General features: G+C 54.1%; 2 protein-coding genes across 4 annotated transcripts in view; one reads left to right on the top strand and one right to left on the bottom strand.

The window, feature by feature from the left end:
• Positions 1-4,892, top strand: part of IFRD2 (interferon related developmental regulator 2) — a 31,143-nt gene extending 26,251 nt beyond the window's left edge. The window contains exons 2-12 of one of the 3 annotated variants that reach the window (XM_079934295.1): positions 2,042-2,161; positions 2,247-2,331; positions 2,436-2,560; positions 2,647-2,804; positions 2,964-3,017; positions 3,103-3,281; positions 3,368-3,473; positions 3,793-3,930; positions 4,016-4,144; positions 4,223-4,318; positions 4,436-4,892. In XM_079934295.1, the coding sequence (XP_079790421.1) occupies positions 2,042-2,161; positions 2,247-2,331; positions 2,436-2,560; positions 2,647-2,804; positions 2,964-3,017; positions 3,103-3,281; positions 3,368-3,473; positions 3,793-3,930; positions 4,016-4,144; positions 4,223-4,318; positions 4,436-4,516 (1,271 nt within the window). In that variant the 3' untranslated portion in view covers positions 4,517-4,892. The remainder of the gene's footprint in view (positions 1-2,041; positions 2,162-2,246; positions 2,332-2,435; positions 2,561-2,646; positions 2,805-2,963; positions 3,018-3,102; positions 3,282-3,367; positions 3,474-3,792; positions 3,931-4,015; positions 4,145-4,222; positions 4,319-4,435) is intronic. The other 2 variants (XM_079934296.1, XM_079934297.1) reach the window with 2 other exon arrangements.
• Positions 4,893-5,068: 176 nt separating this feature from the next.
• On the bottom strand, positions 5,069-6,174 carry LSMEM2 (leucine rich single-pass membrane protein 2; the record flags this gene model as incomplete). Its single annotated transcript, XM_079934299.1, is given in 3 exon segments — positions 5,069-5,584; positions 5,693-5,889; positions 5,891-6,174. Coding segments are annotated over 3 exon segments (615 nt in total). The 3' UTR covers positions 5,069-5,450.
• Positions 6,175-12,744: the final 6,570 nt, after the last annotated feature.

Genomic DNA, 12,744 nt, shown 5'->3' with positions numbered 1-12,744 from the left:
ACTTTTTTCTTATAATCCCTTACTGGGATTAACTATTTAATTACTTGCTTTGTCCTTTTACTCTGTCCCTATCAGTGACACTGGGTTATGGTGAAGTAAAGTGTAATGTTTACTGTAAGGCGCCAATAAAAGGAGAAGCCGTGGCTGGTGCTCAGAAACCCTGAACTCCCTGAAGGGTTTCTGTAAAGCACTTTTTTTTTTCTTTTTGGCTGCATTGGGTCTTCGTTACTGCGCGCTGGCTTTCTCTAGTTGCGGCAAGCGGGGGCTTCTCATTGTGGTGGCTTCTCTTGTTGCAGAGCACGGGCTCTAGGGCGCGTGGCCTTCAGTAGTTGTGTCGCACAGGATTAGGTGCTCCGCGGCATGGGGGATCTTCCCTGACCAGGGCTCGAACCCGTGTCCCCTGCATTGGCAGGTGGATTCTTAACCACTGCGCCACCAGGGAAGTCCCTATAAAGCATTTTTAAAGGCGAGGTGAGGGAGAGGGGTCCCAGCAAATGTGATCAGCTCGTGCACAATTCTCTGACTGGTCGATGGTGAGGTAACAGGGCAGTGTCATGGTGTTAACATTATCAATCCTTAGGCGCCAGTAGGTGTAGGGGCTACGTGCTCATGGTCATGACGTAGTTAACTTCTTCCATTTGGTGGTGGTTTTGGCACCTTTAAAACAACTCAGGAAATGTGCATCTGATACTATTATCTAGGAACTTAAGAGATGAACTACAACAGAGGATATGGTGGAGGGGTCTGTCCCAGGAAGACCCCATAGGGTCCTGCTTGGTTACAAGGGGACATTGAAGAAAGTAGCAATACTCCAGAAGGCCTAGTGCTGGGGGACAAGTTCACGGAGTGGTGTCAGTCCCAGACAGGAACCAAGGAAGCCTCAGGGGAGGGGCTTCTGGGTGAGTCTTGAGAAGGTGAAGAGGAGAGCACTATTTAGTGGCAACACGCTGGGCGAGGGCCTGATATCTGGAGGGACCATGGCATGGTGAAACAAATGAGGGAATGCTGGGCTGCTTTGGTCAGCTAGGGTAGTGAGAGAGGAGTGAGCAGTGTGTAATGGACTTTGTCCGGCAGGCACAGGGAGTATGTACGTAGTTCCTGGAAGTAGGGCCAGCCTGGTGACCAGAACCTGCCTGGGGCTCCTGCTGCCGCAGCTGCCCTTACACATAAGTGTTCCAGCTCTGCTGACCCTCACAGCCCCCTGTGTTCACCTGTTTTCAAGGGCTCATGAAGTCAGGGGCCACTCAGCTTTCTGCACTTCCCAGGGTCAGGAGGAGCCTGTGTGTCCATCCACCCAGGGCTGAAGGCCTGGAGTGGACCAAGTGGGGCTCAGGAGACAGTATGCTTGAGGCCTGGTGCACTCACCTACATCCACTAGGAGCTGGGCCTCTGCCCCCAGTGCTGATGGGTGACCTGATGAGCTTGTTGGCCCACGGAAGAGTGTAACTAGTCACTTGTCTAGTCATTGTCTTCACTTAACCTTGCCCAGAAGAGGTGCTTCTCATCTCTTTTGCAACGGAGAAACTGAGGCTTTGAAGAGTAGGCACCTGACCTGGTTACACCCCTGTTAAGATGTAGAGCTGGGATTTGAACCCCGGTTCTGTCAGACTTCCCTGACCCTTGCCCTGGCCATTTTGGGGAGTAATCTGGGCTGGTGGTTGAGCTCCCCCAGGATGCGCCTGGATATGCCCCACTGCAGGCTGAGCCACAGGCCTAGGTAGGGCCTGTGCAGCCCCTTCCGCCTCTGCCCACCTCTAAGTCTCCTTCTTAAAGCAAGCTCTAGTCTCAGGGAGGATCTGCTCACCAAGCCTGCCAGGATATCCTAGGTTGGGCCTGGCGTGTGACTCTCCCCAGCAGATAGACTTCTTTCCCTTTCTCTTGCTTCCTGGTTCAGAGTCCCCGGCACCAGCCTCTGTGCCTCCCACTCCAGCCTTGAGAAAGGGCAGCATTCTGTCTTGTGGGGTCATGAGGCCGGGTGAGGTAACCCCAGCCATCGCTCATCGATGAAGGCAGACCATGTGCCCCATTCCATCCTCCCCAGGTGCCCGGAGCAGTACCCAAGCTGACTCAGGTTCCAGTGAGGATGAGGCAGCCAGTGAGGCCCGCAGCACCACCAGTGAATGTCCCAGCCTTCTTAGCACCGCAGCAGAGGAAAGCTTTGGTGAGAGTGGGTGGGAATATGGCAGGGACTCAGTGGGGCTCCGTGGGCTAGGGCAAGAAGCGGGGATGACGAGCTGGCCTTGCAGGGGGGGATGCCGTGGATGAGCAGGGTCAGCAGGAAGACCTTGAGGAGAAGTTGAAGGAATATGTGGACTGCCTCACAGACAAGAGGTACCCCTGATTTCCAACCAATCCCTTCCCGTGTCCCTGCTTAGCCCATGCCAAATGTGACCCAGGTAGGATTGGCCCACAAAACCCCTTTCTTCCTCCCCCAGTGCCAAGACCCGGCAGGGTGCTCTTGAGAGCCTGCGTCTGGCCCTAGCAGCGCACCTACTCCCCGACTTCTTGCTGGAGCGCCGCCTCACACTGGCTGATGCCTTGGAAAAGTGCCTCAAGAAAGGTTGGGCCTGGGGGCGCACCTGGGGGGCCTGAACTGGCTGGGTACTGGCCCTTGCTGCATTGACTGACTGGAAGGCATCCCTGCAGGGAAGGGCGAGGAACAGGCCCTTGCCGCTGCTGTGCTAGGCCTGCTGTGCATTCAGCTGGGTCCTGGACCCAAGGGTGAGGAGTTATTCCACAGCCTGCAGCCCCTGCTGGTCTCTGTGCTCAGTGACAGCACAGCTAGCCCTGCTGCCCGGCTCCACGTGAGTGTTCCTTGCCCTGTGACACCCTTCCTTCACCTAATCCCTAAGCAGAGACACGGGTTCCACCTGCCTCTAGGCTCCCCTGCTCCAAGGGTGAGCCCCGTGGCTGGGAACCCAGGCTCACCCTCTGACCACGGCCTGGCTTTGCCCTCCTCCCAGCAGTGCGCTTCTGCTCTTGGCCTGGGCTGCTACGTGGCTGCCACCGATGTACAGGTAAGTGGCCTTCAGGCACAGGCAGTAGAGCACATCGGCCCTAGCTCTGCCCCTGAGCCACTCCCCTGCCTCCTTGTGCCCCTAGGACCTGGTCTCCTGCCTCACCTGCTTGGAAGGCATTTTCAGCCGGTCCTGTGGTGTGGGTGGCTCCACAGCCCCAGTGGTCCCTGTCAGCCTTCAGGGCTTGCTCTGTGCTGCCCTGCAGGCCTGGGCCTTGCTACTCACCATCTGCCCCAGCGCCCATATCAGCCGCATCCTGGACAGGTAGGGGTGACTGCCCACTGGGAGTGGGAGGGGAAGGGTGAAAGGCCCCCAGCCCACACACATGGCTCAGCCTGCCCCTTCCCCAGGCAGCTGCCCCGGCTGCCCCAGCTCTTGTCCAGTGAAAGTGTGAACCTGCGGATGGCTGCCGGCGAGACCATCGCATTGCTCTTTGAGCTCACCCGGGACCTTGAGGTGTGAGAGATGGCGGGGGGGTGGGGGGGGGGGCGCAGGGGAGGGTGCCTGCTGATACCACCTGCCCGTCCCAGGCTGGGTGCAGGGGATGCCACAGAAAACAAGGTAGCCTTAGGTCATTATGGAGGGGAAGTAGCCCCAACACAGACTCAGAGGCCAAGTGCTCTGATGGGGCCCCTTAGCAGAGGTGTCTAGCGCAGGCAGAGGCCAAGAAGGGAGGCAGGGGAGGGTCAGGCAGAGAAGGGAAGGGTTTGGGTGACCCCACTGCGTTAAAAGCCAACAGAGCTCAGGCTTCTGCTCCTACGTCCTCCCACTGCAGGAGGACTTTGTTTACAAGGACATGGAGGCCCTCTGCAGCACGCTGCGCACTCTGGCCACTGACAGCAACAAGTATCGGGCCAAGGCTGACCGCCGGCGCCAACGCTCTACCTTCCGGGCCGTGCTGCACTCTGTTGAGGTACGTGTGAGAAGGGATGCGTCCTAGTGAGGGTGCACCCCTAGGCATAGCCGCCAAGCCCAGTCACAGCCCCTCTACCCTGCAGGGCGGCGAGTGTGAGGAGGAGACAGTCCGCTTCGGGCTCGAGGTGCTCTATGTGGACAGCTGGGCTCGGCGCCGGGTCTATGCTGCCTTCAAGGACGCTCTGGGTTCCGGCATGCACCACCACCTCCAGGTGGGGAAGCGGACGGGGAAGGGGTACCCCGCTTGGCTGTTTCAGACTGGCCTGAGCTCACTGCCTTCTTGCCCCCAGAACAACGAGCTACTCCGTGACATCTTTGGTCTGGGCCCTGTGCTGGTGCTGGATGCCACTGCCCTGAAGGCCTGCAAAATCTCACGTTTTGAGAAGGTTTGCCCCTTTGTCTTCTCTCCATTCCTGTGGCCTGGAGCTCTGCAGGGGCTGGAGGAGAAGCCCTGGGCTGCCTCCTCCCAGCTCACTAGACCCTCACTCTTTGTCCCACCCCAGCACCTGTACAACGCTGCTGCCTTCAAAGCCAGGACCAAGGCGCGCAGCCGCGTGCGGGACAAGCGGGCAGACATCCTGTGAGGCAGGACCAGCCGAAGAGGAGACTGTCCACATCCTTGCCTGTATTTTTAACAGAAGACAGTGCAACACCTGGTCCCTGCCAGGCATTGTCGCTTTATTTTTTTAACGACAAAACCAAAAACAGACATGGGGGCGGGTGGCTGGAGGCCAGGCCACTTGGGACCTTCACGCTTTGCCCCTGTGCCGGCCCTGTGGCCACTTCCTGCCCTGTCTCAGGGCTGCAGGCAGAAGAGGGCTGTCCCTTTCTCAGGCCTTGCTCCCCTGGGATGACCCACTTTTGGGGGGGGAGGTGATAGTATCTGGACAACTGCCACTACAACGTGGGGCGGTGAGGCTACCTGGAGTGGATTTATATGCTGAGTTTTAAAGATTTTAGAGATAATTAAACAATGTGCAGTCTTCTGTGGCCCTGGCTTCTGGGTGTTTCTGCCTGCCCTCCCTATCCACCAACCCAGGCTTGGGCCCAGCTGGGCCTCCCTGTCTCCATCTCACCTTTGCTCTCCAAAATAATCTCTCCCCAGGGGCCCTCCTCCCCCTACTCAGAGCCCAGCCTGTCTTTCGAGAGCAGAGGCTGGACCCCCACTGGGAGGCCCAGCAGAGTTTGGGTGACCAGGGTAGGCAGCTATTTTTAGACTCCTGAACCTGCTATCTGGAGGACACCAGAGGGTGCTGACAGGCCCCAAGAGGAGCCAGGAGGCTGGTGTCGCTTCCTCTGACCTTGGGCCACACCAAGTGGGGCTCTGGCACCAGAAGGCTTGGCTAGGCCTAGCTTGAGAAGGCAAGAAAGGCAGACAGCTGCGGGGTCAGATCAGGCTCTTATACGAAAACCTCACTAAGGAAGTAGTGTGGAGCAGTAGTGGGAGAGGGGAAAGCTACCAGCGGCCACTTTATTCCCCCCTGCACATACCCCCAGGCCCCAGGTCCAAGTGGCATCTCAACTGGGTGCTCGGGCCTCACTCGAGTTGAGCCTCCGCAGCTGGCTGAGGCTGGCGAGCCGGAGTTTGAGCAGCATTTCCTCCTGCGTTTGCAGTGTGTGTGCCAGAACGCGTAGGGATTCGCTCTGCAGCACTAAGACGGGGGGATTATCAGACCACATGCAACCCCACAACACCCGACCCTCCCAGCCCTTCACTGCCTCGGTCTCTCCATTCCACTGGCTTCCTGCGCCCTCCTCACCACTCAGGTAGACGGCCAGGACAGCCAACGCCAGGCAGGTGAGCACGAGCAGTGCAAGCAGCAGCAGGAAGCTGCCACGGCTGTGCACGGGGCTGCAGCCGGTCTGGGTGCACATCGGTGGACGCAGGATGCCCAGCAGCTCATCCCATGGCTGCGCCTCCTCGGCCAGGTAGGGCCACAGTGAACCTGCAGGGCAAACGGGGGATCAGGAGGGCGGCAGGTGCGCCTGCTTTCCTCCCTTCTCCCAGTCCATGGGTCCCACCCCCCTGCACCCTTTCACCTCCACTGTGTAGATCGCTGATGGACTCCACCCGGTGTAGGCGAACCTCCTGCACATGATTAGGAGCCAGTGGTGCCCTGCTCCTTGTCGGTGCCACGGTGTCTGCAGGGGCAGCGTGGGGCTGATTCAGCCAGCAGGTCATGCCCTCCCTTCTAGATGGCGTCGAGCGGCAGCAGGGGCTCAGAAGAGGTAGCAGGGGCATTTGGCTCCTGATCCCCTAAAACCAACTCAGGAGTGACCCGTGATTTGGAAGCAAGACAATGTGAAAACTGCGTACACCTGTTTCACCCACAGTAGCAGAAGGTGCTGCTTGACTTACATTTGTTTCCTTCCAAGCACCTCAGGGACTTTCAGGCATTCCTCTCTGCTTGCTCGTTTCTAGAGAATTTATCAGCCTTGGAGAACTCAACCCACAGCCCATGAAGTTCATTCCTGCTTCTGCTATCAGTTTTCCCTGCAGACCCTGTGCCTGGGGCCTTCTCCCGGTCCCCAGCAGAAGCAGCCCTATTCTAGCCAGCTTTTTGCCTTTTGCTCCTGGCCTCAGCTCTGCCTCCTTTTACATACTAAGTGTGATTCTGCTGTGAACCCTGCTGTTCTCAATCAACATCATGAGCGGAGACCCGTCTTTGTTAGCAAACTGTTCCACTTGCCTTTGAGGTCTCCCCTCAGGTATCTCTTCGAGGCTGCCTGGGCATTTAGGTTGTTTCCAATCCCCTTCCTAAATTAATAACCCCTGGAAAAGGACACGCGTCATTGAGTATAAAGGCTTTCCCCCAATTTCCCAATAGTTATTAAGGATGGATTCCCAGAAGCAGAATTACTGGGTCAAACAGCAGGGACTTTTTCTTTTAACCTATCATCACATTGTCCTCTGAAGTAGTTGTCCACAGCCTCCAAAAGAGTACAATATCGCCACCAACAGGCATCTCCATAGAAAAAAATTTATGTACATAAGTGTGCACATATATACTTGCTAAGTTGGGAGATGAGAAAAGGCCTTTCTTGACCAATTTTGTTGGGGGTCTTTGCTTGGGGAGCCTCACCAATATCTGTGTGGCTTCCTAGTTCACAGCCTCTGCCCATTTAGTCACTGGGGCTGTGTACCATTCTTGTGATTTTACTTACTTATTTTTGGACCCAGTGAAGTATTTATTTTGTGATTTCTAAAAACTATATTTTCTTCTGGTGGTGCTTTCCACCCCTCCCCTTAAAATCTTGGCCCCTTTGGGACTTCCCTGGTGGTTCAGTGGCTAAGACTCTGCACTTCCAATGCAGGGGGCCTGGGTTCGATCCCTGGTCAGGGAACTATATCCCGCATGCCGCAACTAAGACCCGATGCAGGCAAATTAAAAAAAAAAAAAAAAAATCTTGGCCCCCTTAAGATCTCCAGATGCCTAGCTGGAAGCTAGATAACAAATCCAGGGGCATTGGCGGGATACCTCCTGGTAGACTCAAGGGTGATTGGGCTCTCTGGGTCTAACACTTTCAGAATAGTACCTTAACCTTCATGATTTGCTTGAAACTGACCTTTGACATGCTCAAAAATGTGTAAAACAAAAACCAGTGCTGTCTGTCGTTATGTCTGGGTGGTGGTGGATTGGGGTTCGCATTAAATTCTGTGCACTTGGCTGTGTTTTTCCCACACTTTTAAATTGATCTGGAGTTCTTTCTGTTCCAGGAAGAACACATAGTAAGTGCCATCCTTAAAACCTCAAAAGGGGACTTCCCTGGTGGCTTAGTGGTTAAGAATCCGCTTGCCAATGCAGGGGACACGAGTTCGAGCCCTAGTCCGGGAAGATCCCACATGCCGCGGAGCAGCTAAGCCCATGCGCCACAACTACTGAGCCTGCGCTCTAAAGCCTGTGAGCCACAACTACTGAAGCCTGGGCGCTTACAGCCCGTGCTCCGCAACAAGAGAAGCCACCGCAATGAGAAGCCCGTGCTCCGCAACGAAGAGTAGCCCCCACTCGCCGCAACTAGAGAAAGCCCACGCACAGCAACGAAGAGCCAACGCAGCCAAAAATAAATAAATAAATATTCAAAAAAAAAAAAAAGCCCTCAAAAGGAAGCAAACACTCCCACACCCAGGGCCAGGCCCCTCCCATTCAGTATAAAATGTCAAAACTGTGATGGGGGGAGTTGACCAGTTGGGCCAAGCTGGAGCCTTGGTGCAGCTGGTCCTGCATCCTGGCCAGCACTGCTCTGGCGCCTCTGAGCCTCCATACATCTTGCATGCTGTGAGTCAATTAGGAAAGTGGCCACCAAAGTCTTTAACTAGAAGTCAGTCCGGCCAGGCCAAGAGACCCCAACCTTTAGCCAGTTGGGGCCACACAGGCCCACACTGGAGGCAAGAAACCTATCCACTCCCAGTCCCTGGGTCATGTGCCCAAATGCTTTGCAAAACCACTGCCTGCCCCCAGTCCCAGTGCCCTCCCTGAAGGAAGAGCTTAACTGGCCAGCCTGCCCAGCCCACACCCACTTGGGCACAGCCTGTAGTTGACCCTCCCCTGCCCCCAACCCCTCCCTGGTGTCCTCAGCAGGGGGTACAGGTATGAGGTGAGGAGGCATTCGGGGCATGGTAGGCCCTTCCTTCACACATAGGGGGCCAGTCCTTTTACTTGACCTAGGACACGGTGACTGATGACTACTCAAGTGAGGTCAGTAGGAAAGGGGCCAGGTTTCTCCATGGTCCACAGGGTCACAGCATTGGGGCCTTACCCTCCCTCACAGTCATTTCCTACCTTCTTGGGCCTCCTCCGGCATGGTGGGTGTTGGGCAGGCAGAGGGTCGATGAGAGTGCCTAGTACCAGGACCAGATAGACGCAGCAGTGGCTCCTCTGAGAGCCTGGGGAAGGCCTGGCTGCCTCCCAACCTGGGCTGAAAATAGGCGTGAGCTCAGCACACTGGGCTATATTTAGAGGGGGCACCTCCCAGCCATGGGAAGGAGCAGAGTGACCCACATGGACCAGCCTAGACGATCTACCTGGTGATGGAGCCCAGGCAACAGCACACCTCCAGTAGTGCGGTACCCTGGGAACCCTGCTACTCATGTCTGCAGGGCCTTGGTGTCTTCATCCAGACAAGCCTCCTCAGGCTCACCTCCAGTGATGTCCCACATGGCAAGCCCATGCAAGGGAGCCCTGTGCATCTCCACCCCTCCACCCCCTGAAGACTCCTACCCACAGCGGGTTCATCTAGCAAATGTGGGACAAGCACCCACCACTGATCTGCTGGCATCACGAATTAGGAGTGATGGACAACTGGAGCCCAGTGCCCTGAGGGCTCTGAGAGTCCCCAAAGGGGACAGAGACACCCCCAATACCTGCAGGTACCCATGCTGGTCAGTGAAGGAACATAGGTTGAAGGTTGATACTTCTATTACTAAGTTTACAACTTTGGGTAAAGGAATGCTCCCTTTCAGACCTCAGTTTTCTCATCTGTAAAGCAGGAATAACAATGGTTCCTACCTGGCACAGTGCACATGAGAATGAAAATATAAGCACGTGTCTGAAGCACTTAGGCCAATGCAAAGTTTTGATCCTCCTTCCTCTCTCCATAAGGGAGTACAGGTCACACAAGTTCATGTGAGGATGCATGGCACCACCTGCCCTTAGAGAGGGAGTGGTCCAGCTTAGGACCCACCCTCTGCTGTTGAACCCTTGTGCCCCTCCTTCCCAAATGGGCCAAAGCAAGACATTAGGCTCTACTTCTTAAACATCTGAAATCCATCACTCTGCTGTATCCTTCTTGATATTCCTCAAACTCAAGCTTGTTCCCACCTCAGGGCCTTTGCACTGGCTGTTCCCACCTGGAATGTTCTTCACTAGATGTTCCCATGGCTGACTCCTTTTCATTTAGCTCAAATGTCACCCCCTCGGTGAGGCCTTCTGCTCACATTCTTTTCTACATCACCCAATTTTATTTTTTTCATAGCATTTAGCCCAGAAATTATATCATCCAGAATATACAGTTGACCCTTGAATAACTATAGGGGTTAGGGATCCCAACCCTCTGTGCAATGGAAAATCCACATACAACTTTACAGTTCACCCACCCTCTGTAACCATGGTTCCGTATCTGCAGATTCAACAAACCAGGGATCCAGTAGTACTATTTATTAAAAAAAATCACATGTAAGTGGATCCTGTACAGCTCAAGCTGGTGTTGTTCAAGGGTTAAGTGTACTATGCATGTCAGTATCCCCAAAGGCCCTACAGAATCCACTCAGTCACATGGAAACCACCTTTAATCCTCACCACAGCATCCTTAAAATAAATAGGTTTTGAGACTTCCAGGAGGTGTCCAAGGCCACACAGCAAGAACTAGTGAGACAGGGTGGGACCTGGCACCCTTTGGTGCAGTGCTTACACCTGGACAAACATCTCCTGAGCAAAAGAATACAAAGAAACCATAAGGGACTAAAAATAACTATGCACCTGCAAATGGGGCAAATTATGAACAATATACAAAAAGACCAAAAAGCCAACTGCCACTTCTGAACTGCTGGGAGCAAAAGGAGTGCACTACTCACGATTCCTGCCCACGACACCACCAAGAGGGTGGGCAGACCACCTAAGCCACCCCTACCACCTGAACCATGGATCTGACCCTACCCTCACCCCATTTAAAGGACCAACTCACCCCCCAGCCCCGCTTCAGGGAGCAAGCAAGGCAACCTGTTCTTTTTGCTCCCGTGTGCTGCAGCATGAGTCCCAATAAAGCCTTGCCTGAATTTCTCGTCTGGCCTCATCAATTTCTGTTCACTGAAGAGTCCAAGAATCTGGGTCGGTAACGTACGTGGTGGCAACTCCACCGGACACCTATGAGGCCGTTTGCCCCCTCCCTGGGAGAGAATCCAGGCACCTCTGGAACCAACAAACGCACTTTCCCCGTAGGTGACAAGCTGCCGCCTGAACCTCTTGTTTCAGCATAACCACGTTTGGTAAGTCTGCCTTCCTGGCCCCTAAGAGTCTCAGTGCCATCATTCAGGCAACGCTTTCCCCTCCCCTTTGTCTTTTTCCTTCATGGTTTTCCCTTTCCCTCTCCTGATAGCTCTCTACTTCCCCTTTCTCTGTCCTCTTGTTCCAACAGAGTGGACATCGGGCAGCTACAGCACCACTCCTCTCAGCTTGTGAGACCATGCTCCCTCTGGCCAACAACGACTCACCTTGATGGATGACAAACAGAGGTGGGAGAGGCTCGCCTCAAGCAGTGCAGGTCTTGGTCCAGCAGGCTCTCCCGGACAGGAGATTTCTGAGAGTGATAGAGGTTCAACCCTCATATCCTATAGTTTTTGCAAGTACAATCATCACAATATCCTCACCTTTATTTTCCTGCCGCCAAGAGAAATCCCATCAGGAAAGGGCCAAGGCAGATTTCTATGAAAACCTGTGGGTGCAAATCCTACCTGAGGGTTAGAGTCCTACGTATGATGTATAAATTGTACGCATGCATAGAAGTCCCACCTGTGGATCACAATCCCACAGAGACGTACAAATGGTTGTTTCCCAGGATTAATCACCCCAGTGGGCAGTGGACAGGGTGCTCCCTCCTTCACTGGCCCTTTCTGAAAGTGCGCAGACTGGTGCCTAAATAGACACCTGCTGGGGACAGGTTGAAACGGCAATCTCTCTCTCTCTGTCTTTTCTATCCCTCCTCCCTTTACCACTCCCTTGATTCTTACACCTACACTCCTGTTCCTTTCATCCTGGGGACTCCTTCTTTGTGTCACGAACTCTGGGGAGGAAATTCTGTGACCCCCCCTTGGTTGTTACGCAAGGCCTCAGCTCCATCTGGCCCCTGGGAGCTCCAGTTTTAGCCCCAAATTTATATGTAAACATGAAAAACACCCAGGGAATCCTAAAAGACTATCCTCGGGGTTGCATTCTTAACTGGGTACGATTTAAATGAGGCGGTTTAAAAAAGAATAAGCTGATTTTCTCTTTCAACACAGAATGACCCCAATATGCCTTGGGTGACCCGGCAAAGTGGCCACAGAATGAATCCCTTAACTTTAACACCATTTTACAACTGGACCTGTTTTTTAAACAGTCCCCAAAATGGGGGAAGTCCCATAAGCACAGGCCATTATAAAACTCTGTCAAGACTCTGGTCTGAGGGATTCCTGTCGTGTGTGTTTAGCCTCTATTTCTGTGTCTCTCCAAGAAGGTTTAGATCCAGACCCCTCTTTCAACCACCACTAGCCATCAGCACACTGAGCCACCTTTTCCGTCTCCCGTTTCTGCCCCTTCACCGTCTTCAGCCCCGCACCCCCACCTTACCCCATCAAATCAGAAACCACAAAATCAGAGCCCCGGGGCTTTCCCCAGTGGGGCTCCAATCACGCTCAAAGGCAGCCCCCACTTTTGCCCCACCAGGCTTTTACCACCTCTGGGAAGAAACTAATGAGAATGGAGAATTACTAAGTGCAGCATGTCCCTTTCTCACTGCGGGACCTAGAAATCTGTAAGGAGCGATTTGGCAGGTTCTCAGAGAATCCTGAAAAGCTTAGGGACAAATTTATCAGGCTGGGATTAACACTCTCCCTGACCTGGTAGGATATCATAGTTATTCTGGCCCACTGCTGTACCCTGAACGACATGGAGTGTATACTGAAAAGGACAAAAAACACACAGATGGCCTACTGGCTACCAATCCGCACCACCAAATTTATCAAGTGAGTGGTAACACAATGCAAGATCATGAGCCACACTGGGACTATGAGGATCATGTAGGCCAGGCTATGATGAAACATGTTACTTGTGTATCAGAA

This window comes from Stenella coeruleoalba (genome assembly GCF_951394435.1).
Source record: "Stenella coeruleoalba genome assembly, chromosome: 10".
NCBI lineage: Eukaryota > Metazoa > Chordata > Mammalia > Artiodactyla > Delphinidae > Stenella > Stenella coeruleoalba.
Note: the sequence above shows the minus strand (reverse complement) of the source record. Positions and strands in the feature narration are given on the sequence as shown.